Source organism: Poecilia formosa, unplaced genomic scaffold (assembly GCF_000485575.1).
Source record: "Poecilia formosa unplaced genomic scaffold, Poecilia_formosa-5.1.2 Scaffold389, whole genome shotgun sequence".
In the NCBI taxonomy this organism is placed as follows: domain Eukaryota; kingdom Metazoa; phylum Chordata; class Actinopteri; order Cyprinodontiformes; family Poeciliidae; genus Poecilia; species Poecilia formosa.
This window is the reverse complement of record NW_006800328.1, coordinates 466,691-494,410: the sequence shown is the minus strand read 5'-3', so window position 1 is coordinate 494,410 and position 27,720 is coordinate 466,691. Positions and strand designations below refer to the sequence as shown.

General features: G+C 38.1%; 2 protein-coding genes across 4 annotated transcripts in view; both read left to right on the top strand.

Moving 5' to 3' along the window:
* Positions 1-3,601, top strand: part of nln (neurolysin (metallopeptidase M3 family)) — a 21,628-nt gene extending 18,027 nt beyond the window's left edge. For all 3 annotated transcript variants that reach the window (XM_007575822.2, XM_007575823.2, XM_007575820.2), the window contains exons 8-13: positions 962-1,328; positions 1,461-1,662; positions 1,765-1,951; positions 2,039-2,167; positions 3,134-3,270; positions 3,353-3,601. In XM_007575822.2, the coding sequence (XP_007575884.1) occupies positions 962-1,328; positions 1,461-1,662; positions 1,765-1,951; positions 2,039-2,167; positions 3,134-3,270; positions 3,353-3,496 (1,166 nt within the window). In that variant the 3' untranslated portion in view covers positions 3,497-3,601. The remainder of the gene's footprint in view (positions 1-961; positions 1,329-1,460; positions 1,663-1,764; positions 1,952-2,038; positions 2,168-3,133; positions 3,271-3,352) is intronic.
* A 362-nt stretch (positions 3,602-3,963) lies between these two features.
* LOC103154513 (protein LAP2) overlaps positions 3,964-27,720 on the top strand; it is a 68,714-nt gene continuing 44,957 nt past the window's right edge. The window contains exons 1-2 of the mRNA XM_016662743.1: positions 3,964-4,857; positions 13,644-13,712. The gene's annotated coding sequence lies outside the window, so the exon portion shown is untranslated. The remainder of the gene's footprint in view (positions 4,858-13,643; positions 13,713-27,720) is intronic.

The following is a 27,720-nucleotide window of genomic DNA, read 5'->3' as shown; positions in this document are numbered from 1 at the left end:
TTAATGAAGCCTTTCACGGTTCTTGGCTCTACATAATGTGCTTACAGCGGTCTCTAGTGGAGAGTTAGAGTATTTTCAGCACAAACTAAACATTGAGGTTTCTTGAGTTAGTTTACACAAAATGATACAAGAGAATATTCTTGCCATTTTTTTAATTTATTGTTTAGGCGCACAGTCAGGCCTTCAGATGCACACATACAAATAAAATGTTTTTAAAAACTTAGAAATTTATGAAAAGAAGTGGAATTTTGGGCATCACGGTTGATGCATCATGTGCCGTCTTTTAGGGCGACAGTTTCAAAGGCAGTTAAAATTAAAAGAAAAAAAGTTATATATTAAATATTGTAATAAAACTCTAAAAGCGTAATTCTGCTGATTTTTTTATTTGTAAAAAAAAGGAAAAAAGAAAAGAACATTGAAAATAAGGGACAGATGGATATCTGGTTCTCAGGAAACATCAGTTACTTGCATTTGATAGACAATTCTTGTGGAAGCTTGTTAACTTTACATATGTTTTCGTTAGTCTTTTTTTACCGGAATATCATAATTTGTAACTTATCAGTGGATGTGGTGAAAAAAATTTGCTCCCCATTATTTTTGAAGTTACAGAGTAGAAGGTGAGATGCTTAAATATTTAAGCTAGTCAGTATTAGCACAATAACTCCTTCACTTCATCACATTTATATATCCCCAAATTCCACAGTAAATCCGTGATCTCTAACAATTGTTCTCTGCATTTAACTGTAGGGGCCGCCATACAGTATATGTTTTTTTTGTTTGTTTGTTTGTTTGTTTGTTTGTTTTTTTTTTTTGATGCACAAGAAACTTGTATGGTACAAAAAAAAAAGATCACAAAACACCATGGGGAGGCTGTCAAATTGACTGCTTGGAGTCTTGAAAATTTATCACACACACACTGATGTTAGTCTGCTAAACCTTTTCACCTTTCCACTTTTTGCAGATGCATTCTACGACAGACTAAAACCCATTGGAATTAAGGAAAGAAAGTACATCCTTGCACTGAAGAAGAGGGAGTGCTTGATGAAGGGCTTCCAGTTCGATGGGCAGATCAATGCCTGGGACTTGCCTTACTACATGAACCAAGTGGAGCAGTGCAAGTTTGCTGTAAACAAAGACAAACTGATTGAGTATTTCCCCCTGGAGGTGGTAACAGGAGGGCTGTTTGGTATCTACCAGGAGCTGCTGGGCCTCACCTTTGAAGAGGTCAAGGGCGCTCATGTTTGGCATGAAGATGTCAAGCTTTATTCAGCCCACGACTCTGAGACGGGAGAGGAGATTGGACAGTTCTACCTGGACTTGCACCCAAGGTAAAGATGGTGTCAACGTCAACTTCTAAAAACGCTGAATTATCCTTATGCTCTAAAGTTCTGTCATAGCATACTCCAAATGTTTGAGCTTCTGATTCTAGTTTTGTAAAAGCTGACTTGAATGTTCTTTAGGGAAGGGAAGTATGGCCACGCTGCTTGCTTTGGCCTCCTGCCAGGATGCAGAGGACCTGATGGAAAACGCAGGCTTCCGGTGGCTGCTATGGTGGCTAACTTTACAAAGCCGAGAAAAGGCTGGCCCTCCCTCCTCCAACACCATGAAGTGGAGACATATTTTCATGAGTTTGGCCACGTGATGCATGAGCTCTGCTCCAAGGTGTAAATTCCTCAATTTGCAGTTTCAGCATTGTTGCATTCTATGTATGGTTTAGTTTTATTCCAGCAATAGAGGATGAACCTCTGCGCTTGTTTGACACAGACCACGTTTTCAGAATTCACCGGTACTCAGGTGGAAACAGACTTTGTGGAAGTGCCGTCCCAGATGCTGGAGAACTGGGTTTGGGAGAAGGAGCCACTAAGAAGGATGTCAAGCCACTACAAGGATGGGACTCCGGTCCCGGATGATTTGCTCGACAAACTGATTGCGTCCAGAGTAGCAAACACGGGTCAGACGCTCCGAATTCTCTGAAACCTACAACTCTCTGTAAGGCGCATGCTTAGAACCTCTCTCAATTTGATGTTGTTGTTTTTAGGTCTGATGAACCTGCGGCAGGTTGTCCTCAGTAAAGTGGACCAGTCCCTTCACTCCTGTCCAAGTGCAGATACAGCTGAGGTGTTTGCACAGCACTGCCAGGACATCCTTGGTGTTCCTGCTACACCTGGTCAGTTCTACTAACAACAGCTAGATTGTTAAAGTTGCATAGCACTAGAGAGAACACTGACTACTGTAGACGTATCTTGTTCAGCCATGCTTAACTTGACTCTGAGAAGTAAAAATGATCAAAAGTCTCTCAGGGGTATGCAGCACTCTTAAAATTGCTAAGATATTGGGAAGTGATCAGAGAACATCAAGCTTTTTTAGGAAATAGTCAACAGGGTTGCAAGAAACTTCATCCATCCATGCATTATCAAACAGGTTTATCCCTAGAAGGGTTGTGAGAGGTGCTAGTACCTATCTCCACCGGTCAATGGGCAAGAGGCGGAGTACACCCTGGATAGCTCTGCAAGAAACTTGTTGAGAGAAAAAGACATAAATTAACTACCAAAGATTTGAGAAGAATTAAGTGTGAAGCTGTCAGTGACCCATCATCTTTCAGCTCTGCCATGTCCTATAACTGCAATGTTCCCGGAATACCAACAAGTATAAGATGTTCAGAGCTAAGAGACATGGCCAACATAAGGAAGGCTGAAACTTGACCACCACTGAACAAAACATAAACTGAAGCATCTAGACTGGGCTAAGAATTATCTAGAGGTTTTATGAACTTTGACTTGACTTATGAAATGAGAGTGACTCTTGACGAACCAAATGGTGGGTGGATCAATAATGGGCACAAAGCTCCTTTTTGAATCAGACACCAGCTAGGTGGAGGTATGAGTTGGTATTACTAACGATGAGCCAGTTCAGATTGAAATATTGACTCAAAATCAACTCTCAAACCTTCTGCTAGCTATTACAAGACAAAAAGAAGTCTGGATCTTTGGAAAAAGACTGATGCTTGTGCAGGACAATGCTCCATCACTTTTCATCCCAGTACTCCTCTGCATGACTAGCCAGCTCTTGTGAAACTATTTTGCATCGTTCTTTTTGTCAAATACGTCAATAAATATGTGTGTGATTTCTGCAGGAACCAATATGACAGCCAGTTTCAGCCACTTGGCTGGAGGTTACGATGGTCAGTACTACAGCTATCTGTGGAGCGAAGTCTACTCAATGGACATTTTTTTCAGTCGTTTTAAAAAGGAAGGCATTATGAACCCAAAGGTTAGTTGGTTAGCTTGCTTCTTAAATCTGATTTGCACTCGATCTTGTATTGTGTAAAACGTCTTCACGCGTGTCTTGTCAGGTCGGGAAAGAGTACAGGAAGGTGATACTAGAAGCTGGAGGCGCGGTGGACGGGATGGACATGCTGAAAAGCTTCCTTGGACGTGAGCCATGCCAGGATGCTTTCTTTCAGTGCAAAGGACTGACTGATACGAAAACATCATAAGTAGAAACAATTTTAAAATGTAAAATGAACATAAAAGACATTTGAGACCATTTCAATATGAAAATGTCTTCTTTAATATTAAAAAATAAAAATGTGCTTCAGTGTAAGAAATATGACTGAAAGACAAACTTTAAAGATCAAGACTGATGAGGCAGTTTAGTGTGTTTCAGAGGTTCAAATTTATTTTATTTTTTCAAAATGGGGCAGTACATTTTAATGACCATTTACATGTAAATACATGACATTATAGCCCAGAGGCTAATTTCCATATCTCGTCCCATTGCAGGTTGACACTAAGTCACATATAAATACAAGAATAAAAAACATAAAATAACTCTATGGAACAAGAAATGCATAAACATCCTTAACCTCTACATTTTTGCATATAACCAATGTTGACAGCATTAGAAAGAGACCAAAATCTGTTTAGAGAGAACTGCAGTATCCACGCATAAGTTCATGTTTATTAAAGACGATATATGGGATTTCCAGCAGGGGGCCCCAGCACACTACCGGTGTTCGAAGTCTCGTCACATAATGGTGCAAACACCTTTTGTATATTTGGGAAACGGGATTTAAAACATCATTTACAGCGGGATGCACACACACTTGCTGTATTTGGTCAAGGTGGATCCGTATTGAGCAAGGAAGGATACATTAGGGCGGAACATGGGGATCATCACAAACACACACTCTGGGTGAGACAGTGAAAGCATCATCGAAGCGGCTTTGGCTGAAGCTGGAAAAGCGACTTCTGGCGGACAGCCGTCTCCTACACGTAAAGGTCGCGGAGACGAAACTCACCTCATCATCTGGATTCCTACCAGCCTCCATGTAGCTCCGAGCGACTGCCTTACAGCCGCGACTATGGCCAATGATTAAACACAAGGAAATTATGAGCGAAAACATCTGGGTGCGGCACGCTTTAGAGGAAAACGTTTCGCTCAGCCCGGAGGTCGTACGCATTTTTTTACCTTTTGTATTTCCTTACTGATTGTCGTGGACATCTTGGATTTTTTTTGATGTTCCGCGTCTTTAATTCGCTCCAGTCGCGGGTGGTTTCGCCGTGGTCTTTGTCTTTAACCAGTCTGAGAGCCATTGGGGGAGGAAAACACTTAAAAGTGCGAAAACAGCTGAAGAACTCGAGGACGGCTGATTAAGAAGAAATGTGCGCAGTGGGCCAGCTTCAAGTTGCTCTTTAAGTGGGCACCACTAGCTAGCTGCTAACCCGTGGCAAACTCGTAACTGAAAGCTGCCCAGCTTGCCGCTACTTAATTCTCGAAAACATTTTTTCGGATACTGGCACCTTTTCCCACAACACGGACACCGATAAATGACGGGAAGGCTCGACGTAAATTGAGGTAAGTGTCTTTGTTTGCGCAAGTTATGGGGCCCCATGCTAGCATTATCGCTAGCTTCACTGTAGCGTTCTGAGTGCCATTCTGATACTGTCCGACCTCAGTCTTCTGTATTAATTCAACCTAATTTTTCCCTAGTCTGTTTTAAAATATTTTGATATTGTTGGTATGCATTTTTTTTAAATGAACGTGAGCATGTTTCTGATGGAAAAAGAACGGCAGGCTTAGGACTGTATTATTAATTGTCGCTACAATTTAATATTATCATCAGCATGGCTGCTCTCTAGAGATCCTAAAGTTTCACTGCCCAGCAAAGACAATAGTCTTTAAATGGTAATTTAGGTATTGATCAATAAACTAAAAGAAACAGTGCACTTTATTAAACGGTGGCGCTTCTGTCCATATTTAAATCAGGCAAGAAAAAGTGAACTAAAACTCATAATGTGATGGCTGTGTTATTTTATTACTATTGTTGTTAACAGTTATATCTGTTGAGTGGTCTTTCTATCTCTGATGTAATCAACTGCCTCTTGTCATTGTTTCTACCTATAATCTGAACTGAGCAATCTTCACAGCACAGACCACCGATCTGTAAAAGGCATTTGTTTATTGTAGTAGCAAAATATCAGTGATTTATTAAATTTTTTGTACATAAGTTTTAACTTGTATCATAGAGTGATGGTTCGTTTTCAGTTTTCTTATTTAAAATTGGCTGATATCCCACACCCTAGCAGTGTTTTAGAGAGAGAAGCAGACCCACAGCATGACAGATCCACCACCAGCCTGAACAAGTGGACATGGTGTAGTGTGTAGAAGTATTATGATAAGTTGTTGCTTCTATGTGTGGGGCCCCATGCTAACATTTTTGCACATTTGGGTCAGTGATTACTCCATTTTGATCTGTTGAGAACCAAAAATAAAAGTGGTTGCAGTGTTGCACGTCATAACAAAGTTTTTCCCCTCCACTGGCACTAAATACTCCAATGGCACTAATGGTGTAGATGTAAAAAAAAATGAATCTGGTGAAAACTGGGGAACCAAGATTCCAAAAATTCCCAATTTAAAAAACTAAATATTTGGGTATTTCCATGAAAATGGAATGGATCCGGTGGCGTAATCGGCCATTTGGGAGCATATGTATATTTACAACATAGCCTGTTTCTATAGCTCCTCTGCCATACCTTTTTAAATATATGAAGCTGTCATCCCCTCTAACAGTCATTAAACTAATAGCTGCAGCAGCAGCATTGTCATTTTTTTACACAGATTGGGATTAGCGCAGCTATACGGTCCGTCTATAGGCGTTTTTATTCTCACTGCGAGGCTCTGAGCTAAACCGTTTGGTCCGGTTTTATAAGTCTGTGTCCTGTGTTGTTCCCCCGCCACCTCGCCAAGTGAGAGCAACTAACCTCTAGATCGGATCTAGACCGGCTGTGTTGTGAATCACCCACGTTTCTGTTCTGTCTGCTGGGATGATTTCATTTACCAAAACGCACGAGAGCTGACTGTGCTGACAGACAAAAGTGGTGGTTGTCAAAGGGGAGAGTGTTGTTGTGTGACAAGATAGCAACGCTGTCTGCATTCAAATCAGGGGATTGTCTCAGGAAAAAAACAAAACAAAAAAAAAAACAGGATTTGGCTGCCTTCAGACCCTCGCTCCTAATTTGACGGCTGTGTTGTCGTGTTGTAAACAGATGCTGTATCTGATGAGGCTTCAGAGGCCTTCCCAGCTCGAATGTAAACAGAGCTATCAGCTTCTCCTCGTTGTCGTTTCTGCCTGTAATCTAACAACGGGTAGAAATCGACCTCTGGTACAAACGGGTTGTGCCAAAGAAAGAGTACAAGATTCAAACCTGAAGCTTTTTGTGCATCACCTTTTGTTTTTTTAGGTGTTTCTAAGAATTTTTAATTAATATTTCATGACATTTTGAATGTGACACGAATGAAATGGAAGCCTTTCTTTTTCTTACTGAACAGTAGAAAAATGTAAAGAAAAATAATAAAATAAATCTATGGCAAAGTCCCATAACAACCATTACACACTATTTACATGGTTTTTGTTTGGTTGTTTGAAAAAAATGAAGGAACTTTAATAAGTGCTAAAAAATGAATCGCATGAGCAATTAAAATGAGATCTGCTTCCATTTGATGATTAACATTTTACATCATAATCCATTTTATTTAGAGTTTTAGTTGTGTGTGGTTTTTTTTATTTATATTTTCATTTATTATCGTTAGTTGTGTTTTTATTTTGGATATTAAAAATGTCTTCCAGTTCTAGTGCTAAACGTTCTTTACTTAATAAAAGTTTGGTAGTCTTTGAGAGTTGGCAAACTTCCCATTGTTGCGCTATTATTGATATGTTACTTAAAATGGTCTCAAAAAGAACAATATTATCGTTTATCACAATAATTACTGGGTCAGTTTATCTGACAGGCCTAATGAGTTCTGTGGAAGTTTTTTTTATTTATTTGTTTTTGTCCTCCCAGTCAAATGAATCATGAAGTGTTTGAGGAGAAACAGATTTGATATGAAATAAAAACCCGGTGAACTCTGAAAGCAGACGGAAAATGGGTCATTATTGGCTCCTTCAGAAATGTAATTATTCAACACAAACAGCCGAATTGGGTAGAGAGTTTGTCCAGAGATCCATCTCTTTTACTTCCCCCCCAAAAAATGTTAGACTGAGTGTTGTCCAATTGCCAACGTGAGGTTGTGCAAAGTATTAGCAGGAGGGTTTGTCAAACATTGTCATTTCCTAACATGCAGCATTATGTTCGCATTTTTTCAGTGCGAGATAATGGTGCTGCTCTAAAAGATACTTTATTTTTTAATTTATTTTTACCAGCACTGTTAGCAAATATCCCTTCCACTTATCTCATGCAGATCATACAGCAGATATTCATAGTTGATGGTAATCTACTGCTTTCACCAGATTCAACTTTACACACTCTCTTCTCACTTTTCAACCCATCAGATGATTTATAGTATAAAAAAATGTACATACCGTGTAACAAGCGTTCACTTGGACTTGTATTAAGCCCCTCTGATGGTTTAAGAAGGCAAACATCTGCCAAGACTACAGTTGATCTCATTTTCATGTCTTGCGTCATTATTTCTCCAAAGATGGCTTTCCCATTCTTCAAAGATGGAGATTTAAAAGCCTGGACTAATAATGTCAGCTACGTTTGAGCGCTTTCCCTGCTTCTACTTGGCGGTTCTATTGTTTTAAAAGCCTGCTGAATGGCAGCTTTACCGTCTTTATTGCTGCAGTTCTCGCTGATCCCGAAACCGTAAAGCAGTGGGAAATCGGAGTCCGGTTCGGATTTCTGGACTTTGTGTTGCTGTTCGGTGTTGCTTTTGAGCCGGTAACATTGTGTTTTGTGCTTTTCTTTGCCGTCGCTGCGGCTCTGGATGTTTGTCCAGGGACATTTTATCTCAAAGAGGGAAGGTCTTTTACTTCTTCTTAAAGATGCCCACATGCAGGTGACTGCTTGAGTTCTCATTTCCTCTCCAGCAAGTCAATTTCACATGTAAACAAAATGAGAAATGAGCTTTTCCAAGAAAAAAGTGACTAAATTCACACTTGACTTTGTTGATTTTTGGCTGGTGATAGAATGTTGTGGCGGGCTGACACACATAAAAAAACAAAAAGTTGTACCTGAGGTTAGAAAAACCTTCATGCTTTGTTGCTGTTTTGGTAAAAAATTGACATGAGATTTGCTTTCACTCTTGATCTAATGTTATAAAGAAACATGCATTTATTTGACACATGCAGTGATTTGCACAAGTATTTCTAACTCTTCAAAAAATTTTTTACAATTTGTCACCTTACAACCACAAACTTTAATGTATGAAGTTTTAGGTTATGGACCAAGATATAATACATGTCAAGTACGTTTAAAAAATTTTTAATGAATTCAATTAAAAAATACTTTATTTATCCGAAAGGGGAAACTATTATGTTGTCCAAACTCATATCACCCCTAGCATCCTTAAAGATGCTGTGGGCAGGAACAATCTCCAGTAGCAGTCAGTCTCACAACATACGTGAAGAGGATTCTTACTGAAGACTGTTGCTATACGTCTCATGATTGTCATGACTTGCTAACAAATTGACATTGCGGCAGCAGAGAGGATATTCCACTCTAAAATATCCTGGATGACACCATCAGTACTAGCTGCTAATCCCCCTCCTTTGCTTTTGCCGCACCTCTTTAATTGGCTGTTTGGTCAGAAATCCAGGCAGAGTTGGGGATAAGCGCCTTTTTCAACTCGCTTTGGAGGTCATAGTTCAGCTATCATCTAAGCAATACCTTGAATATGTAAACTGAAACCCTTTTTCACAAATACTCTATATCAAAGTTGTTGCCACAGTGCTTAAATGAAGAAAAACTTTTTTTTTACCCCAACCATGTAGTTTTGTTTTCACAGCAGATGTAGACTAGTTCCTTCCAGTCTCTCACATTTGTTCTCATTTAACTACAGCAGGGATTAAAAAAAAAAAAGTTGTTTCTGTCACTTCCTGTTTTTAATTCACTGACTTTTGTAGGGATTATTTTCTGTATTTAACTTCATACATATCCCGGTTGTATTTTTTTTTTCTCAACTTATCTTGATCTTTGCCCGTGACTCAAATCTCTGTAACCCGGTGACGACCATTTCCGATCTTTCACTCAAACCGGCGTGACTGGTTCGGCCAAGAAAAAAACCAGAATGGCGAATGACTGTCATCCGCATATTTTGTATCCTCCTGTGAAGCTAATTGTTCCCAAGGATTTGTCGCTGATTACTTCGGATTAGGCGCCAAATGTTGGTGCGGCGGTCGCATACCAAGGATCAAGACGAATTGATACAGTAACTGAAGCCTGTTGGAGCCTCTCCTTTCAGAGCAGTTTTCCAATTAAAGCTAATTTTCAACCGGACTGACCTAAATTATGATACACGGTGTTTTCTTGTCCTGTTTTGCTCTTGTAAATAAATCCCATCAAGAAATATTTATAATCCTCTTTAATTATTCCACATAAACATCAGAGAGCCTCGGCTGATGTGACGCCTGAAGGATTTGTGATTTATGTTATGAAAAAAAGTTAAAATTATAACACACATTGATGCTTGTATGTAAATGCTGTTAAATATGATGGATATTTGGTCCATGACATTCTCAGTGGGCGTGCGACTTGACTCGTAATCAGTGTAAATATGTAGACTTACATACATCTGACATATTGGGTTGAAACATCTGTGCATTCAGTCTCCATCCTCCCCCCAATGATTACTCTGTGTATGTGACCCACTTAGCAGAGCATCTGTCTGCACCTCGTCGAGTCTCATCAGCAGCCCTGTTGATAAAAAAAAAACCAAGCCATGCTTCTGTCATGCTAGGTGTTTAATGGTTAAAACAACCTACAAAAAGAAATATTTCCGACTGACCACACACACTAAACATACGGGTGGAAATATGGTCTCGATCCGCCTGTGGAATGATATGACATTTTTAGAGGAACTTGCGTTCTCACTTGCGTAATGGAAGGATTTTGAAAGGGTTTTTGTTTACCACATGGGGGGAAGAGAGGTTCTTGGAAGTAAACGCAGCGAGAAGAAATCTGTTGTAACATCCACTGGACATTCCTGTCGGAATATTTTCACACAGTAAATTTGCGCAGTGGTGTTTACGGGCTGCTTTCGTACAATTAGGAGTTTTTAGTCAAATATTGCATTTATGTAATGTTGCATTTGCTGTTTATAGTACTGCAAATCAAATCGATGATGGTAGATTACTTTGTCAGTGTGGTCAGATACTGCCTAAAACAAATGCATTTCTCACTTTATACAAAAAGATAGCTCTGCAAGTAATGATTATTTTATTTTTAGATTAATCTATCAATTATTCTAACAATCTGACTAAAAAAACCCACATTCTACAGATTTTTCGCTTAACTGCTTAAGCTTTTTTGCACAGCATTAAATACATTAAAAGATGCACATAAACAAACAATTCAGTTCCTTTAAAAAATAGTTTTGCCTAAAATGCAACCCGCAACATTTCTTCAGTAAATCTGAACGGGGTGAAGCTAAAACTATAGGACTTGAGGAATTTTTTTTCGAAAACATGTTGCAGACAAAGGTGTTTTATCTTAATTGCAAAATGTACAGTTTGTACAGTTTTGGCTTAATTTAAACTCTGAATAAGTTTTTTTTTTTTCCCCTACACATGACCTTTTTTGATTCGCCAGTTAACAATCGATTACCAACTTAGTTGACGACTATTTCAATAATCGATTAATCCGATTAATCGTTTAATTCCTGTAAAAATGCAATTCAAACTGGAGTTATTGGGTTACCACAGGTTAGGTTTTGTACTTTGTCTCATCAAGCAGACAGTTTTCTCAGAATGACTGCAGGCCCAGGTAAAACATTATTGCTGCTGGTAGTGTAAACATTAGTCACTGTATCTTGTTTGTAATAAAAACTCACCGCTCGCTTGTCAATAGGGGATTTATGGTGCTGCAATTTGCAACGTTTTATACGGTATTGCGCTTTTATACCAGACTGTCTGAATTTATGTGCATGTGTTAATTTTGTGATGTAGATTTATCAAAATAAATCAATCATGTTTTTTTTTCTTTTTAAACTAACCAAATCTGACAAAATCCATCCACCAATACTTGTGGTTCATATTTTGTGTGATTTTTTGTCGGCTGCAACCTCTAGAGGCTTATGCAAGTATTTGGTGACAAGTTTTTAAACAATCGCATGCATGACTATGATTTATTATTTTTTTTTAAATGATTATTTTTATTGTCATTTGAATAACATTCACAGTGATGGAGAGTATCGGCTGTTGCAGCTTCTTGCCTTTCATTTGTCGCTCTGATCTCCTCAAAGATCTTCATCTTGGGATTAAATTTTACAATGCTCAAAGTTGGTTGGCAATTCAAATTAATCGTAAGTAAACAATTAACTGGATCTTTAGTAAAATATATTAAAAACACAATTGTCAACGGACCACATCATAAAGGAGTAAACATTTAGCTGGTTGCCCAGCAAGAGAAGCTAACGTTGTAGCTTCTGAAACATCATTCCTGATGGAAAAAAAGTGATATGAATTAAAAAAAATAACAGTACTAAGGTGATTATTTGTGCTTGAAAGTAAAATGGAAATACCTATTGGGCAATTGAGAGCTTATATACATATTTGCATTTCCATGCCAAGTGACGCATCTCAACACAAAGTAAATTTCTCCCCCTGTTTGCCGTGCTTCCGCTCCGGTCTTTCAGGTGATTTCCTTCTCCCAGCCACTTTCAGTTTCATGGATTGCAGTGGTGCTGAATCAAAGGGAATAAAAGAGGAGAAAGAAAATCCAGAGCCATTACACCCAACACCCCCACCAACGCTCCTGTCAGCCCCCTTCAGCTTGAAATGGGAGCTTCTCTCTCTTTATTCCTCTGTGTGTGTGATGGATGGAAGTTTTCTTTGTCGAGACTCTGTATCCCAAATAGATGTGATGAGGATAAAGGCACCCCGGAGGAAGTGGGGCAGAAACTAATGAGTGTGAGTGCAGTCCAATGTGTTTGGAGCCGATCGGGAGCCTCTATGAATAAGTCAGAAATGTTTCCTCCTTCATGCCGTTCTCTCTCTTTCTGCTGCCGCTTCGTCCAGTCCCTCCCTCCCTTCTGTTGTGCAGCTCTGTTGTGTTCCTCGAGGACAGAGCTGATCTCGTCTTTTTTAGCTAGATCTGTTTTTTGTTTTGTTTTTTTAGGGCTGCAACTATTGATTATTTTAGTTGTCGATTAACCCCTTTATTGTGACGATTGATTGGATTAAAAAAAAGGGCATGTTTTACTGATTTTTCATTTAACTGCTTAATCCTTTTTTTTTAAATACAATTTTAGAAATGCATTAGAAGATGCTAATTAATCCAATTCACTTTTTCAATAAGGAAATAAACATTTTATGGCCTAAAATGAAACGCCACAGCATTGCTTTAGTAAATCTGAACCAGGTGAAGCTAAAATTATACAACTTGAGGAGTTTTGGCTAAAACATATTTATAGACAACGGTGGTTTCATCTTAAATGCAAAATGTATATATTTACTGCTCTGAATAGGTTTTCTTCACCAAATGACCTTTTTTTAGTGTGCATACTCCAGTTAATGATTAACAGATTATCTCAATAATTGATTAATCATTTCAGGTCAACAATTTTTGTAAGGTCAGTTTTTTAGATTCATTCTGAAAGTGCACATATAATGCTGTTGTGAATTTATTTGATTTAAGTCCGATTGACATCAAGACCTCTTTTACCAGGGTGGACAAGACGCCTCCATGAGTACTCCAAATACAAAAGTCAAATTACAAACAAAAAATCTTAAGGGTTTTGACTCGAGAAGTTAGATCTTTTCAAGTTTCTAAAATTTCTTGGGTTTTTTGTTTTTCTTCCTTCATCTTAAAGCTCACAACCCAGACATGGCCATTTTGAACAGACTGAACCAGGTTTGGTATTGCAACCCCATTAGCTTTAAGAACAGACAAGGAATAAAAGGGACAATCTATGAATAACAGAAGTTATTTTCTAAAGCGTCAATTTTCATACATGGTACAGCAAGTAGGTTAAAGTTTGCAGCTTGTGAGTTTCAAAGCAGTTCTATGATTTCTGGTTTTATGTTGACATTAATGGTGTAAAATGTCAAATAAGTGTAAAAAAAAAAAAAAAAATCTATTTATTGGAGTTAGCATTTTTAAATGTTACCTTTCTGATGTTTGCCTAATCTTTTTTTCTCTCAGGTAATCAACCTGTTGTGTCTGTCAAAGGGCAACCACTGGGATCCAGGTCCTTGAGTCATAAATGACAAGGTATGAAAGGCAGACCAGTCATTTCATTAGTGTTATCACAGCTGAGATCGTACTTGACAGTAGTGCAGCTAATTTATTGTCATTTCTGACCTGGTTTCTCTTTTAACAATCACATTGCTCAGTTAAACATTACTTGACAAGAGACAAGAACACTCTATTCAAGAAAACAGACAAGCTACGGTGTCCTCTTGTGAAAATTAGAAAATAATCTTGAGTGCATTATAATTCCCTCAGAAAATATTACAGTGCCTGCAAAACATCTTTGCACAGTATTTAACATTTCATACAGTTGAAGTCGGAGGAGGTTTTTCTGTGGTTTCCTTTCAAAGGCAAGGTGTGAACTTAAGACAGGGTGTCCGTGCGCACACCATTTAAAAGACTTAAGTTTGTGTTACTAAAATTAATGCCTTAAAATGTCTTAAATTCATAAAAAAAAAGTAAGTTTGCTTTAAGAAGGTCAATTACAGGTCTTACATTTTGACGTTTAGTTTGTTGTGGGGAATTTTGTCAGCCAAAATTTTTTTGACTTGCACACAAACATCTTTATTGCGTTCTGTGACTCTAGGCGTTTGAGGCTACCGGTAACTAGCTGCAAATATGCTCTTGCTAGCTAGCTAGCTTTTTTTTTTTTTTTGCTTTTATTATGAGCACAAATCCGGTTTCACAGATTTTACTATGCTTGTTTGTAAATGCAGCCATTTCCTCTAACTATCCCATATATATATATATATATATATATATATATATATATATATATATATATATATATATATATATATATATATATATATATATATATTTTTAGTCTTAAATTTCATTCAGTTTTGTATTAAAAATGTCTTAAAAGGTCTTAAATTTGATTTGATCTGCAGATACCCTGTTCAGAGTAACAACAACAACATTTGTATTTGCTACAGTAGGACTCCATGCAAGAAGCTTGATATAGTCCTTTGCAGTTTTATTACAGGCCACAGTGAAATGGCAATCATGACATATTTTCAAACAGTTGTGCTGCCCTATTTGATCCAAGCGTAACGTCTGAATAAAACTGTGTATTAAGTGGTTCGTAACATGGTGTAGTCAGGGAAATTTGCTTTACGACCTTGTTTCAAAGTCCATCAAACTCCACAAGCTGAACCACTGATCGCTCATCTGAGTCTAAACATCTTGTATTGTATGCATGGCTAATGAATACATGCTCTGATTTTTTAACGGGTGCCAAACTGAGCTCTGTGGTGGTTAGCCACGCTACCGTAAAGTTTTTTTTTTTTTGTCTTTTGTTTTTTTGTACTTTAGCCACTCTGTGCTTGTAAATTACTTTAGAAAACAGGGTCCAATAAATCATTGCTAATGTAATAAACGCACACAGGGAAGCAAGTCCTTTTGCTGTGTCACAACAAGCTGTCGTGGTAAATCTTTGAACCCACCCAGTGGTGACTGTGTACACCCTGAAGTGGACTCTGAAGAAGGGATGATCTATGTCAAGCTGCATGATCATAAAATCATGTCACTTTATTATCCTGTTGAAAACATGTCATTATTTTCTGTCGAGCAGGTGTGGTGTGAGATTTTGTGACTGTCAGTTTTTGTGAAACTTAAACTTGGTGATTTCAACGTGTTTCTAAATAATGAATATTATTTTCTCTACTGTCAGGATAAAGTTTTAGCGTAACAGACTTCAAAAATGTTTGCTGGTAAAAAAAAAACCCCAAGCAAATAAATTGGGACCAACTTTAAGAGCTTTTCTCTTTCTGGTTAATAAATTATACAAATACAGTAAAATCCTCCATATTGTGAGATGGAGGCATTTAATTTGGGCAAAACCAAACAAAATCAACTTCTTTCTTTCTTTATGAGACATAGTATGTTTTTCTACTTTTATGTTTTGCTCAACCCAAAAATAAGTGTTAAACACCAACTTATTTTTTCCTACAGAAAAAAAAATTAGTAACAGCTAATTTTAGGAAAAAACTCAGATTTTCTGTTGCAGAATAGATTGCTAAATATTTATTTCATTTATTTGTTCTGATCAGAGGTGGCGTCTAAGAGAGCCCAACAATGCGTGTGCTTGAGAGAGAGAGAGAGAGAGCAGTCTGAGTTACACCGCTCTAGAGTTAAATTTGTTTTTTGAAAACAAAGCCATGATGATAACAGATATATGTTGAACTGTGTTTAGCATCTTTTTGGAGCAGTTGAAGCATTTATACTGAAGAGTGGTGTTTTTGGAGTTCAGTAATATTTTGCTTAGGTGTAGGGAGCGTAGCCAGATTTAAAAAAAAAAAATTATTAATGCATTGTATTTCAGCTTGGGACCGGTTTCGACCAATCACGGAAGGCCGAAAGTAACAGCAGCAGGAGTCGCATGACAACTTTGCATAGCTTTGTTGACAGAGACAGGTTTGTGTGTTGAAAGCCGAGGCATTTCCGTTTCTTTAGTGCAGCTTTTACTTGTTTGACAACTTCTCCTGTAATTCCTTTGCTCTTTGTCCATCTGCCGCTGCCAAAGGCTTTCTCAGTAAATGAAACCGGCATCCTCATTTCACTAATACAGGTGCCAAATTACATGGGACAGAAAATGAATGATTCATAGCTCTCTTCTGATGACAGAGCTCCCGCTCTGTAAATCCAGGTGGTTGAGCTACTGCTTCAGAAAAGAAATCCCGTCCATCCTGTGAATTGTCGTGACGACGGTTTCATGGTAACTTACGGAGGCTTCAGCTCCTGGGGCAAATTCCCTGCATACAAAAATTTCTAAGTAGTTACTGCCTCTGGCATCCTTGCTGATGATGAATGATTAAGTCGGACCTTTCTTTGGAATATGATGGGAAAGTTTCAGTGAATTCAGTTCTGACATCTTGTTTAGCAGCATTTTTGATTAGTCAGAATATTCTTAATCAAATCAAATACATTTTATTTGTATAGCGCATTTCAAAATGCAATGCAAGGCATTTCCTAAGGCAGACCTATTTATCTACATATACATGTGACGCACAACTTGATGAAACTAATACAATCTAATAGTGGGTTTATGTTTCCGGCTGAAAAATTATATTTACCATGAATATTTCAGTTAAAATGTACATTTTAATGGACTTTTTTAATAGTACACTACAATTACAACACATTAAAACACAATTATTACAGTTTGAAGGCTGTTTGAAACCGTGTTTAATGATCAGGTCCAAAGAGGAGGCAATTAGGAGAAATCTTCTTTTCAGCCTTCCTCAGGATGGAAGCAGGGAAATTGCTGTGATGTCTGCATGGATGCATAGCTCTGACCTGAATATGTCTGACCTGGTTATTGAATCTTGGCAAATCGTATCGCTCTCCCTCGGTTTGCTTCGCCCTCATAGAAGAAGAAGAACAAACAAGCAACTGTGGTAGATTGCTGGTCCAGGTCTTCATTTATGGCTGGAGAATCCTCTTTTAAACATGTTCACTGAGGAGAGTTATTTTTAAGAAGTTTTTTAAAAATATATATTTATTTCTATGTTGCTATTGTCTTTATCTAGTGTACCATTGTTTCGCTACTTCTTTCTTTCTTGGGCAGCTATGGGGCTGACCTAGATCGTTAGATCTACCTTCAGGGCTTTATATTTTTATTGTTTTGCTTGAATGGGTTCAAAAGAGGTAACCTTCATTGTTTGTTAGCACTTGAACTCAACATTATGTGGAGTTATGCATTTCCTCTACTTTCCCCTTACCTCTACTATGGTTTATTAGAAACCCCTGTGAAGGAAATGAACATCAGGGCTTTATTACTCTATGTTGATGATGGACGCCAAGACATTCTTGTATTTTCACCCTTTTAAACTCTAAAAGAGGTGATGAAGCTGGGTTTTGTTGAGGTAGAAAATATTGTCATTTAGATGAGCCTTTCCCCTTTTTGTGGATGTGCAATATGCTGTTTCACATGCATAATGTGTTTGCATTGAAAGTATTTGATAAATGACTATCAGTTTGTTTGTTTTCTTTACCAATGTGTGGAATATCACATTTATTTTTTATTTTTGTTGTATCATCCCATTCAAAACTGGCTGTACACATATCCTTAAGTCTTAAATTCATGTATCTACAGTTAAGGCCTTAAAAAGACTTAAATTAATTTAGAAAAGCAAGTAAGCATTAAATACGTTAATTACATGTCTTAAATTTTGTCATGGCGGAAAATTTAATTTTGTATATTCTATGTTTTTCTTTTCTCACTGGACTTTTCTATCAGTCAAAAGTTTTTATTAGCTGCTAATGTACCTTTGCTAGCTAGCTTCTTTGCGTCTATCTTGGGTAAGTGAAACTTATCGCCAGTTGGCTGGATGAATTTTGTACATTTTTGTGGAGATGTAAGTCTTAAATTCCACTCATAATTATCTTAAAAAGGTTTTAAAAAGCTGCAGAAATCTTGCATTTTATCTTGCAATGATGTTCACATAGTTACATGGTACTCGTGTGTTCCACATTAAAATAGAAACATGACAGACTTCCACAGAAGCCACCATCTCCTAAGGCGGTCCTTTCCTTTGAATAAAATGTTTTTGAAAAACAAACTGACTTGACCAACAGATTTTTTTTTTTTTTTAGTATGTTCATATCTAATTGTTGCACACCATCGGAAGTTTAAAGATTAAAATCAGAACAAATGCCAAAAAGTCTTTCTTGTTGTTTTTTATTATCTCTCTGGCCACAAACTTTGAGTCTCTGATGCTGTTGCCGCCCTGAGCAGTCCAAAAAAATCTAACCTTTACCACACACTCACAGAGGTTATACAACATCTTGTCGAAGCAACCTGATGTGAACTGGCTTCTTCTGTTTTTTAATGCATATTTTCTTTGTGACAAACGGAGACTGGTTATAGCTTTCTGCATTTTTTGATGGGAAAAGTAGCACGATAAAACATATTGGATGAACTCGCTTTGCTATTTCAAAGTCAGCCAGTATAGATGGTGCAACATTATGCAAATATTTAGACAAGCTCTGTCAGCAGTCAGTGGACCTGTTCATCCTGTTGCAGCTTTCTCTGCGTCCTCAACTGTTTTTAAACCAAATGACTGAACTCCGGCTGTCGCTCATGGACCCCACTGTGAAAAGGTAAATGTGGTCGAAAACAATGTTTTACTTATGCTAGCTAGTTTTTCCCTCCAGCTCTGCCTACGTCACTGTTCTTTTAAAGCGATTGGTACATTTCGAATTATAAAATCTCTTGACGTCCTTCGCTTCAATCGAGATTCAGCATTGGCTGACAGCTGCGGTGAGCTCATCTCACAGGATATTGTCTTGTTGCACATTTCAGCAGCTCTGCCGTCTGTCTTTATGTAGCCAGGAAGTGGCTTTCAGAATCTCAAGCAGGTAGTTCATGAGAGTCTGCGGTCTATCGAGAAGCATGCATTATCCACCTGGCAGATACACGTCTTAGGAAGCTGTTTTCATGTGGTTGCTAATGGCAACCAGTTTGTTTTTCTTGTTGTCTAGCTTTATGGTTGAGTAAGCGTTAGACTTCTGCATCTAGGGCCTGTGGCGGTGTACAGGTTCTGGCTGACTTTTGTATTAATGGGTTTGTGGAAAATTAATAAAATTATGTTTATTATCATTTTATGTCAGCCCCTGTGTTTGTTATGCTGTGTTGGTTTAAGCGTCACAACCGTTTACATATTTCCCCCCCAGGCCAACATTTCAAGACGGGGTGAAATACAGGAGCAACGATTAGCCGCTCGAGCAAAAGCCCAGAACATAAACATGCTTATTGATGATCTCGATGTGTGGTAGTGAGAACGTAACCTTTGAAGGAGCGGCTGCCTTTTGCCAAGCTTCTGTCAGTCTCTGGGGGACCCGAGGCATCTCCGCAACCTTCGAGTTATGAAGGCCTGAACAAATTGGGTCAAAGTAGGTCTCCGTTCATTCTCCTCAGGCTCATCTGTGTCTTTAGATAACATGGGGAATTATTCATTGGCGTAATTATGACGGTCATCTCAAAGGGTATTAAATGAAGCCATCCCAGATTCCAAATATTTTCAGGCTTCCTTTGGAGAGTAGATATCAGAGAAAATATATCCTACACATGCAGCTACTGAATGGAAGTTGTAACGTCTTCATTATATGATTTTTTCCAGTTAATGAGGATGTTATCACTTACACAGCAATTTCTTTTGCTCCAGGTATCAGATCTTGAGTTGCTGGTCCGCTGTTACTAATCTTGACATGGGTGTTTGAGACTCTAAACCTTGTTTTTTAGTATGAAGAAAGGTTTGCGTTTTTGTGAAATGTCATTATCAACATCCTGTAACGTCATGTGGACTGTGTGTCATTTATGATGCATCGTTATTGCATTTGTTGCATCATGTCACCTTCCTGTTAATTTATTGAGAATTAACATGAAGGCTTAAAAGTTATCTCTTGTTTTGTCTTTTGATATTTTTTTATTTAGAAGCTCATCTTTATCAACATAATTTAGCTTTTTTTATTTTTTAATTCCTTTAATGTCAACATAAAGGCTTGTTTCAGAAAATGACAAATAAAAATATGAAACGTATAAAATACATGATTGCATAAATATTGGCCTAGTTAGCGACTGACTTCATTCAACAGAGGTCCAACCAGTTGGTGATAGCACTCTCAGAATGAGTGTAATGGAGATCAAGGGCATGTGGGAAACTCCATGGTGGAGTGGAAGAAAGTTCTTTGAAACCAACATGGAGCTTTTTGGCCACCAGAAAAGATGCCATGTTTGGCAGACACCAAACACTGCAGATCACCACAAACACATCATCCTCACTGTGAAACATGGTGGTGGCAACATCATGCAGCGGGGAAATTGGCAGCACCCAGATCTGCAAGTCTGGTTGACACCTAAGGCGGGATCCTACGTGTCAAGTCAGTACTTACTAAATACTGTCTTGAAGGGGGTGAAATTTTATGTAATCACTTATTTTAAACTACATATTTTCCAAATTTGTAGAAATCAGTTTTCACTTTGACAGTTTTTATTTATTTTTTTGTAATTTAGTTAAAAAATCTACATTTTGTTCATCATTGTTTTGTAAAAGCAATAAAGAGTAAAACCCCCTTAGAGGTGAATAGTTTTTGTAGGTAGAGTAGTATAATTCCCTATGCACAGTCTGAGTGCCTCCAAGTGTTCAAATGATTATATTAATCAAATAATAATAATTAGTAATCATATTAATAGAAAAAATAAATACAACTCTTCTGACGTATTTGCCTCCTTAAGCATTCAGCATGCTGAGGTGAGAGAATCTCCTTCACCAGTGCAGACAAAGAGTCTGAAGAGAGTATTGCGAGATTAGGTAACGTCATTGTTGTGGTCAATATGAAATTTCTTTTATCCTGCTGTTACAACTGATTACCAATATTTACTGATGTCATATTTATTTCTCTACACTTTTGACACTGCATAAAAGCCACCACACATTCTGGTGACCAAGATGATGAAGTTCACAGGGTGGGTGAGGACATTGTGATGATTGAAATGGAGAGAAGAGTGAGGAAAACTTGACTCAAGCATGTCTAAAGGTCTTTAGCAGTCTGGGTTAGCTGGAGTTCACATTACTTTTGTTTGATATGCAAAAAGGCACGACAGGAGTTCAGAGTTGTGTATTTCCGTTTAGTTTTTTATTTTTTGGGTTTTTTTGTTTTGTTTTTTTTGATCCTATAACTTCCTTTTAACCTAATTTCAAGCTAACAAAACTTCATTTGAAAGACTAACCTCAACATAAGTGAATTGCATTTAGGTGTGATCATACATGGCGTGTGTGAAGACCCAACCTTCATAAGTCCAGTTTTTAAATGTTACCTGGGTGGTGTTGAAATTATACAAATACTCATCATATTTCCTTTTACAAGTACACTACAATTTTTTATCCTATCATGAGTTGCTAAAGCATAACATCTTGACTTTATCCAATATTCAGCTTGCCTTTTACATCACCATCCGATTCCGTAAGAAGGCTTTTCTGACTTCTATAAATGGGTTTTGTTGCGAAACAAATGTATTCCACTAAGTATAGTGACATCCATTGTTGCAACATAAATATCAGTGGGCTGAAAATGTCCAGTCATTATGTAGATGATTCATTCAGAGCCGCTCCGCTCGGGAGTAGATCAGGAAGATGCCGTAAAAAACAGCTCTTTGTCGCAGATCGGATTACTGACCCTCGTTTCAGCACGTTCAAAGAAAACAATCATGGTTTTGTTTTTCTAGAGTCACGTAAGACCACTGAGACCAGCGGCTCAGTGGTGAGAATGAAAGCCAAGAGGGGAAGCAAAACTGGAACTTCAGGTCCTCTCTTCTGCTGCATTCTCTGTCTGCGACATTACAGAGAGGCTCGTCTTTCTACCTGTTTCAGTTGCACTTCTAGCCATTGTTTCAGGAGGCTTTGTGTTTGAAAGCAGGTCTTTAGAGAAAGGGTCTGTGGTTATCAGCAGTTAGACGTAGGGTTAGGACCAGCGGTATTAGGAAATGAAAAAGAAAAAAGTACGAATCGCTCCGTTGCATAGATTTAATTTAACTGTGTAAATAGAAGAACATTACATTACAATTAGGAAGAAGGTGAAATGGAAAGCATAATGGCAGACTGCGGTGTGTTTTGGTTGCAGTTTTTCTGTGACTCGCGCGCAAGTTGTTTAGGCAACCTTCTCCGCTACCAAGACGGCTTATGTCAATGATTCTCCATGGAGTGGGCGTTTGTGGCCGGGGCAACGTGTGAAATGATGTCTCACGCTCTGCGAGCGCAGTTTGAGCTTGATGAATTCTGGCATTGTCATCCCATGTGAGACTGGTTTTAAACGGCTGGCTCATGTGATTGTTGAGGGAATGGGAAGCGACTCGCAACATCTGTTTGGGTCGGCGTAGACATGAGGAGATCCACTGTGCTTTCCTAATGAGAGGCTCTGATTGTGTTTTAGGTAAATCAATGTTGAGTTGAGGAAAGATGAGTCTGTGGTCACTGTTTTACAGGTTTTTGTCGTTTTTCAGTTGAACCTGTTAGTGTGAGGTGTGTGTTGTTAATAAAACTGACACTTAACAGGAAATCTCTGAACTATTTAAGAAGGTGTTAGTTAATGACTGGGCTTTTTAAGCAGTCTGATATTCTTCTCTTGTGAAAATGAAACTGTTTTGCTGGGGTATCAGTTTGCTTTTTTAGCATTTTTTGTTTAGTTGATTTTTTTTTATGTTTTTACTGATTTGTGCTACTTGATGTATGTGTCTGAAAAAGAGCAAAAATACTCTTTCGTTCCTTACCTTAGCAGAACCAAATTAGATAAAAGTTGGTGGAATTTTTGTTTGGAAATGAAGGTGGAGCTTCATGGATGCTAAAAATGTCAAACTGGTTGAATATTAACCAGCATTTTATTTTGGTTTCTGTAGTTCATGTTTTCAGTAAACTTTAAATGACATGACAAGACGTGGGTATTTTTGTATACATTCAACCAACATTGACTTGATTCAACCAACAACGTGAGGACTTCTTTTAGTGTCTCCATGGTGATGGAGAGAGCAGGGCTGGACTATAAATTGATGTTTTGGAAAGATGGGGGTAAATAAACATTTATTACACATGAAGCATGTAAATTACTTTTTTGTGATGACTGATATACATTTCAGTAGAATCTTTACTCCTCTGCAAATAACTTTCTGGAAGCTTAAGTTTCCTAAACGCATCACCCCTTCTCCCACCCAGGAAATTGAGCGCCCAGTCTGTTCCTGATGAGCGGCAGCGGAACAACTTAAGTCCTACAAGAATTTGAGTTTGCTTTTTTTCTGTTAAACTTACATGAGTTTTCTGCTGTAGTTTATTTAATATCTTTAAAAAGGGAGAAAATTTGTAAAAAATAAAAAAAAAATAAAAAAAAACTGGAGTCTACACAATGCTGAAGCTGAGAGTGACATCAAGGCATCAGCTGGTAATTAAGGAACAGAGTAGATCTTTAGTTTCATCAAGAGGAGTCAATAGACCTCCAGGTCCGATGATGAGATCAGTGTTTATCTCGCCAGTGAAATGGTGAATAAATAGGCCTCTCCGTAACACTGACTATTCTGATCTCTGTTGCTTTAAATACTATTTAATTTCTTATCCATATAAAACAGAAACCTGTCAACAATTCTTGCTCTAATGTAATGAAGTCGATTTAAAAGGCCGCTCTTCTAAACACCACTCACAGAAAGTTGATCTGAGCTCAACAGGAGATCCTTCCTTTGATTTTTATGAGGCCACTGCAAATGGAAACCACATTAAGATGCTTCAAAGTTACTTTTACAGGAGAGTGGTACCTCATTTTACTGAGATCGAGTAGTAATGATATACTAACAATAGAGTTAGTATATTCATTCATTATTGAGTGAAGAATAAAGTTTGTTGTAAAGCATCCAGTTCAAAAGGTCAGTCAAAGCTGCATTGCAGAATGAGATAAAAAGCTCGCTGGCTCTCTACCTATATCAAGGAAGTGTTTTTTTCTTCTTCTTCTTTCCTCTTCCGTCTCAGGCAGCTCTAACCCTGTTAGCTCCTGTGAGCTGCCATGTCCCTCCCCCCCCTCCTCTCCCTGCTGTGCATTGTTTGGATTGCCGTAATCTCTGATGTAAATTTGCAGCTGCGGCTAAGCAATCCTGTAACAGGCCGCTGCAATCTGGATGAAAAGCTGTTCTCGTAAAGCAGGAGCTAGCTCGTACTAATCACATTCTGCCATATCAACCAGAGGGGTTCCTATAAATAACACAAGCTGTTCGCGGCCATCAAAAGCTGCGTTTGTTTCCGCTTAACCCCCCGACGCACGCGGTGACACTCTTGTAACTTCCCCGCCTCAGTCGGCTTTGATCGGCGATTCGGATTGGTAAAAATCTCCAGATAAAATGCAGATTTTATCCCAACGTATTTAATTGACCTGTGATCATAAGAATGCATGCATCAACTTTTTCTCTTAAATAATTAGTTATTTGTAGAGCTTTTTTATTTACCAGTGTAGCACAGAGTATTGCATAGGAAAAGTTTTGCTAAATGTGTTGGTCAGAAAAAACACTTGGAAAGACTGCAGTGGAAACACAGGAAATAGAAAAATGAATAAAATTATAAAACGCAAACCAAATAAATATGGAGCAAATAATTGTGACAATGATTAAGGCAACAATAATATTGATGATGTTGAAACAAGTGAATTAGTAATAACTAACAAATAGATTAGAAAGCATCAAGTTGTAAAGAATTATAAATAAGTAATAGTTTATACTTAAAGGGGCAGTATTATGTGGAATCAACTTTTGTTAGCTTAACATCATGTTATAATGTTGCTCCCTCATCAAAAACACGCCTTGATTCTTTCATGCATGTTTGGTTGCCATGGGAGAGTAAAGGATTTTTCATTCAGCTGTGCAAAACGCCTGCATGGTGCTTGCTCCACCCTCGAGGCGCAACTCCTTATGTAGTTTCCAAGCTTTCACCTCACAGAGCAGCCCTTCGCCTCAGCTCCCCTAGACTAGCCAGCAGCAACTAGCAAACACCTGGTGGAACTGAGCATCTGCTGAGTTCATTATGAGCTTCTTAGTGCAACGTTGGCAAAAATGTTGTTAAACTGTTAATGGAGGAGCAATGTTGTGATGGCTTCCTGAAGCTGGAGTTTGAGGAAGAGAAGGAAGGCATCAGATTACAAAGTCAAATTTCTTTTAAGGCATATTTGATTTACTTAGTATTTTTATAACACCTGAAGGTAACGTAGTTACTTAATTGTGCTGTGAAATGGTACAAGTCCAACTAAACCGAGACTGAATCAACAAATTGTTAGTTTGCATAAAAACTTTCAGCTGCCTACATATTTTTATGAAAACTGTTTCCAAAGCTAAGGACATGTACAGTGGACCCCAGCCCATTTGTTAAGTTTTTTGCAAGTTCCCATATTTGTGGATTTTTTTTTCACCTACTATTTCTAAAATATTTGAAAGGGAATGAAGCTTGGGAAGCTGAAATACTTATCCACAATGCTCCTCGACACGCTGTTTGCTGGCCTTTGCAAAACAGCCAAACCAGGAGCAATAAGTTCTAAAAAAAAATAAATAAATAAAAAAAAAAAGTTAGTAAGTCCTCAATTATATTAATATTCTCTTTACCACTGATGGCAAATAATTGTTACAGTGATTAATTAAGGCAACAGTAATATTGATAATGTTGAAACAAATTGATATTATTCCTTATCTTTGGATGAAAAAGACCAAAAATGTTCTGCAGACGTGCAAAGACAGTTTCCAGTGTGTCTTCATGCATTTTAGGATTTGTATGGTGTTTGAGTTATTAAACTGGGCATTTCTAAGCAGTTTTAGAGGGGGCTCAAGTATTCAGACTCTGTCTAGTGAGTTCTTGTGGTCTAGAGACCCTAGCGAATATCCCAGTCCGCTGTAGTCGCTTACAAAACTAATAAAAGGACCTTAATATCTTGTCTGTTTGCCTAGTTACCTCTCAATAACGGTTTTCATACACAGTAAGTTCAACTCTGCAAGTGTTGTTTAAGGCTTTAGCCTATTCTGCCCTAGATTATAGTCTCTATAGCAACAGCCGTGACCCAGGAGGCACTTGAGTTACACGGAGACGGGGTTGTAAGAGGAAAGTGGTTTCCTGGCTGTGAGTGAGAGAGTAAATGGTATTCTGTGACTGCTCTGCCCTCTGGACGCTTTTATTCTCTGCTGCACAGAGGAAGCCACAAAGTTCACTGCCAGGCTGCAGAGTCACATGGCCGCAGTTCTCGCATTCCCACACATTTTTAAAATTTCTCAATAAATGCGGCCACTGTTTGTGAAAGTTCACACTGTGATTCTTAAATTTTTCTCCTTTTTTTTTGTACCAGTCTCTCTGCTATCAGGCATTTACCAGCACGATGATGATTTTTTTTTTTTTTGCTTAAAGAAGTAGGCTAAGAAGGAATATCTCTGCTGAGAGCTTAACATGGCTGGAGTCTGTGTAGCATGTCTTGAATTTTCTTACCAAAGGAAGTGAAGACTCCTGATGGCGCTTGACGAGCATTCGGTGATCATTCCAGAAACATGTAGGTCAGTGGATAAGCTTATCTGTGCTGCAGGATGCACCGCTTTCATTAGTGTGCCGCCTTCCAGATTACTTTTAGGGCTGCTTTAGGGAGCCCAACCAAAACTGACTGTCCACGTCTCCTTTAATTTAATTTTCAAAAGCTATGCTACAACAGAGAGGTAAAAAAAAGTTCACAAATATGAACATATCCATAAAGAAAGTGGAGCATGCACATAAGGCAGCCTGTATTGAAGTAATACTCAAGTTTCCCTGGTGACTCTGTTCATTAATTTTTTCAAAACTAAGAAATCTGGCTGTCGTTTGATCATTTTTTGTAAACGCACCTCAAGTTGGACAGATATGTTCTCCACATGTGGATGTGATGTGTCGTCAGCTTCCCTGCAGGTCATTTTCTTGTTTCTGAAGTGTTTTCTTGATGTGCTTAATTGGTGTACTTGCATTTTATTTCTGCATGAAAGCTTCAATAGGAAGTTCTGAGAAACTTGACCTGAAAATGTTTGTAGAAAAGCTGTGGCATTAAGCAGTTCTGTGGCTCAACTATGAATTTAAGTTAAGAAGGAAATTATACAAATGTCTGGCAAGAACCATATTCATGTCATAACAGGTTATGAGGCAAAAAATAACAAGTGATGGATCCCAGCACATCAGATTGTGCTTGCATAACTCCACCTGGTGTAACATCACAGACAAATTAGCCTGAGGCGTTGATCATTCATTTATCAACAGTGCTTTTATTTTTTGGAAGCTTTACTGTGATTGAAAACATGCAACTATAAGAAATGGGGATAACGTGCCTAAAAACTGAGTTTGCTCAATATCTTGCAAATACATCATCATCACAATATCAGTGTGTGTAAAATTAATACAGCAAAGAACTAGTTGGAGTGCAGTAATGGTTAGCCAACATAATCCAAGCGTCATGACCCATCCCTCTTCATGCTAATGTCATGTTTAATAAATTGTAGTCTCACACC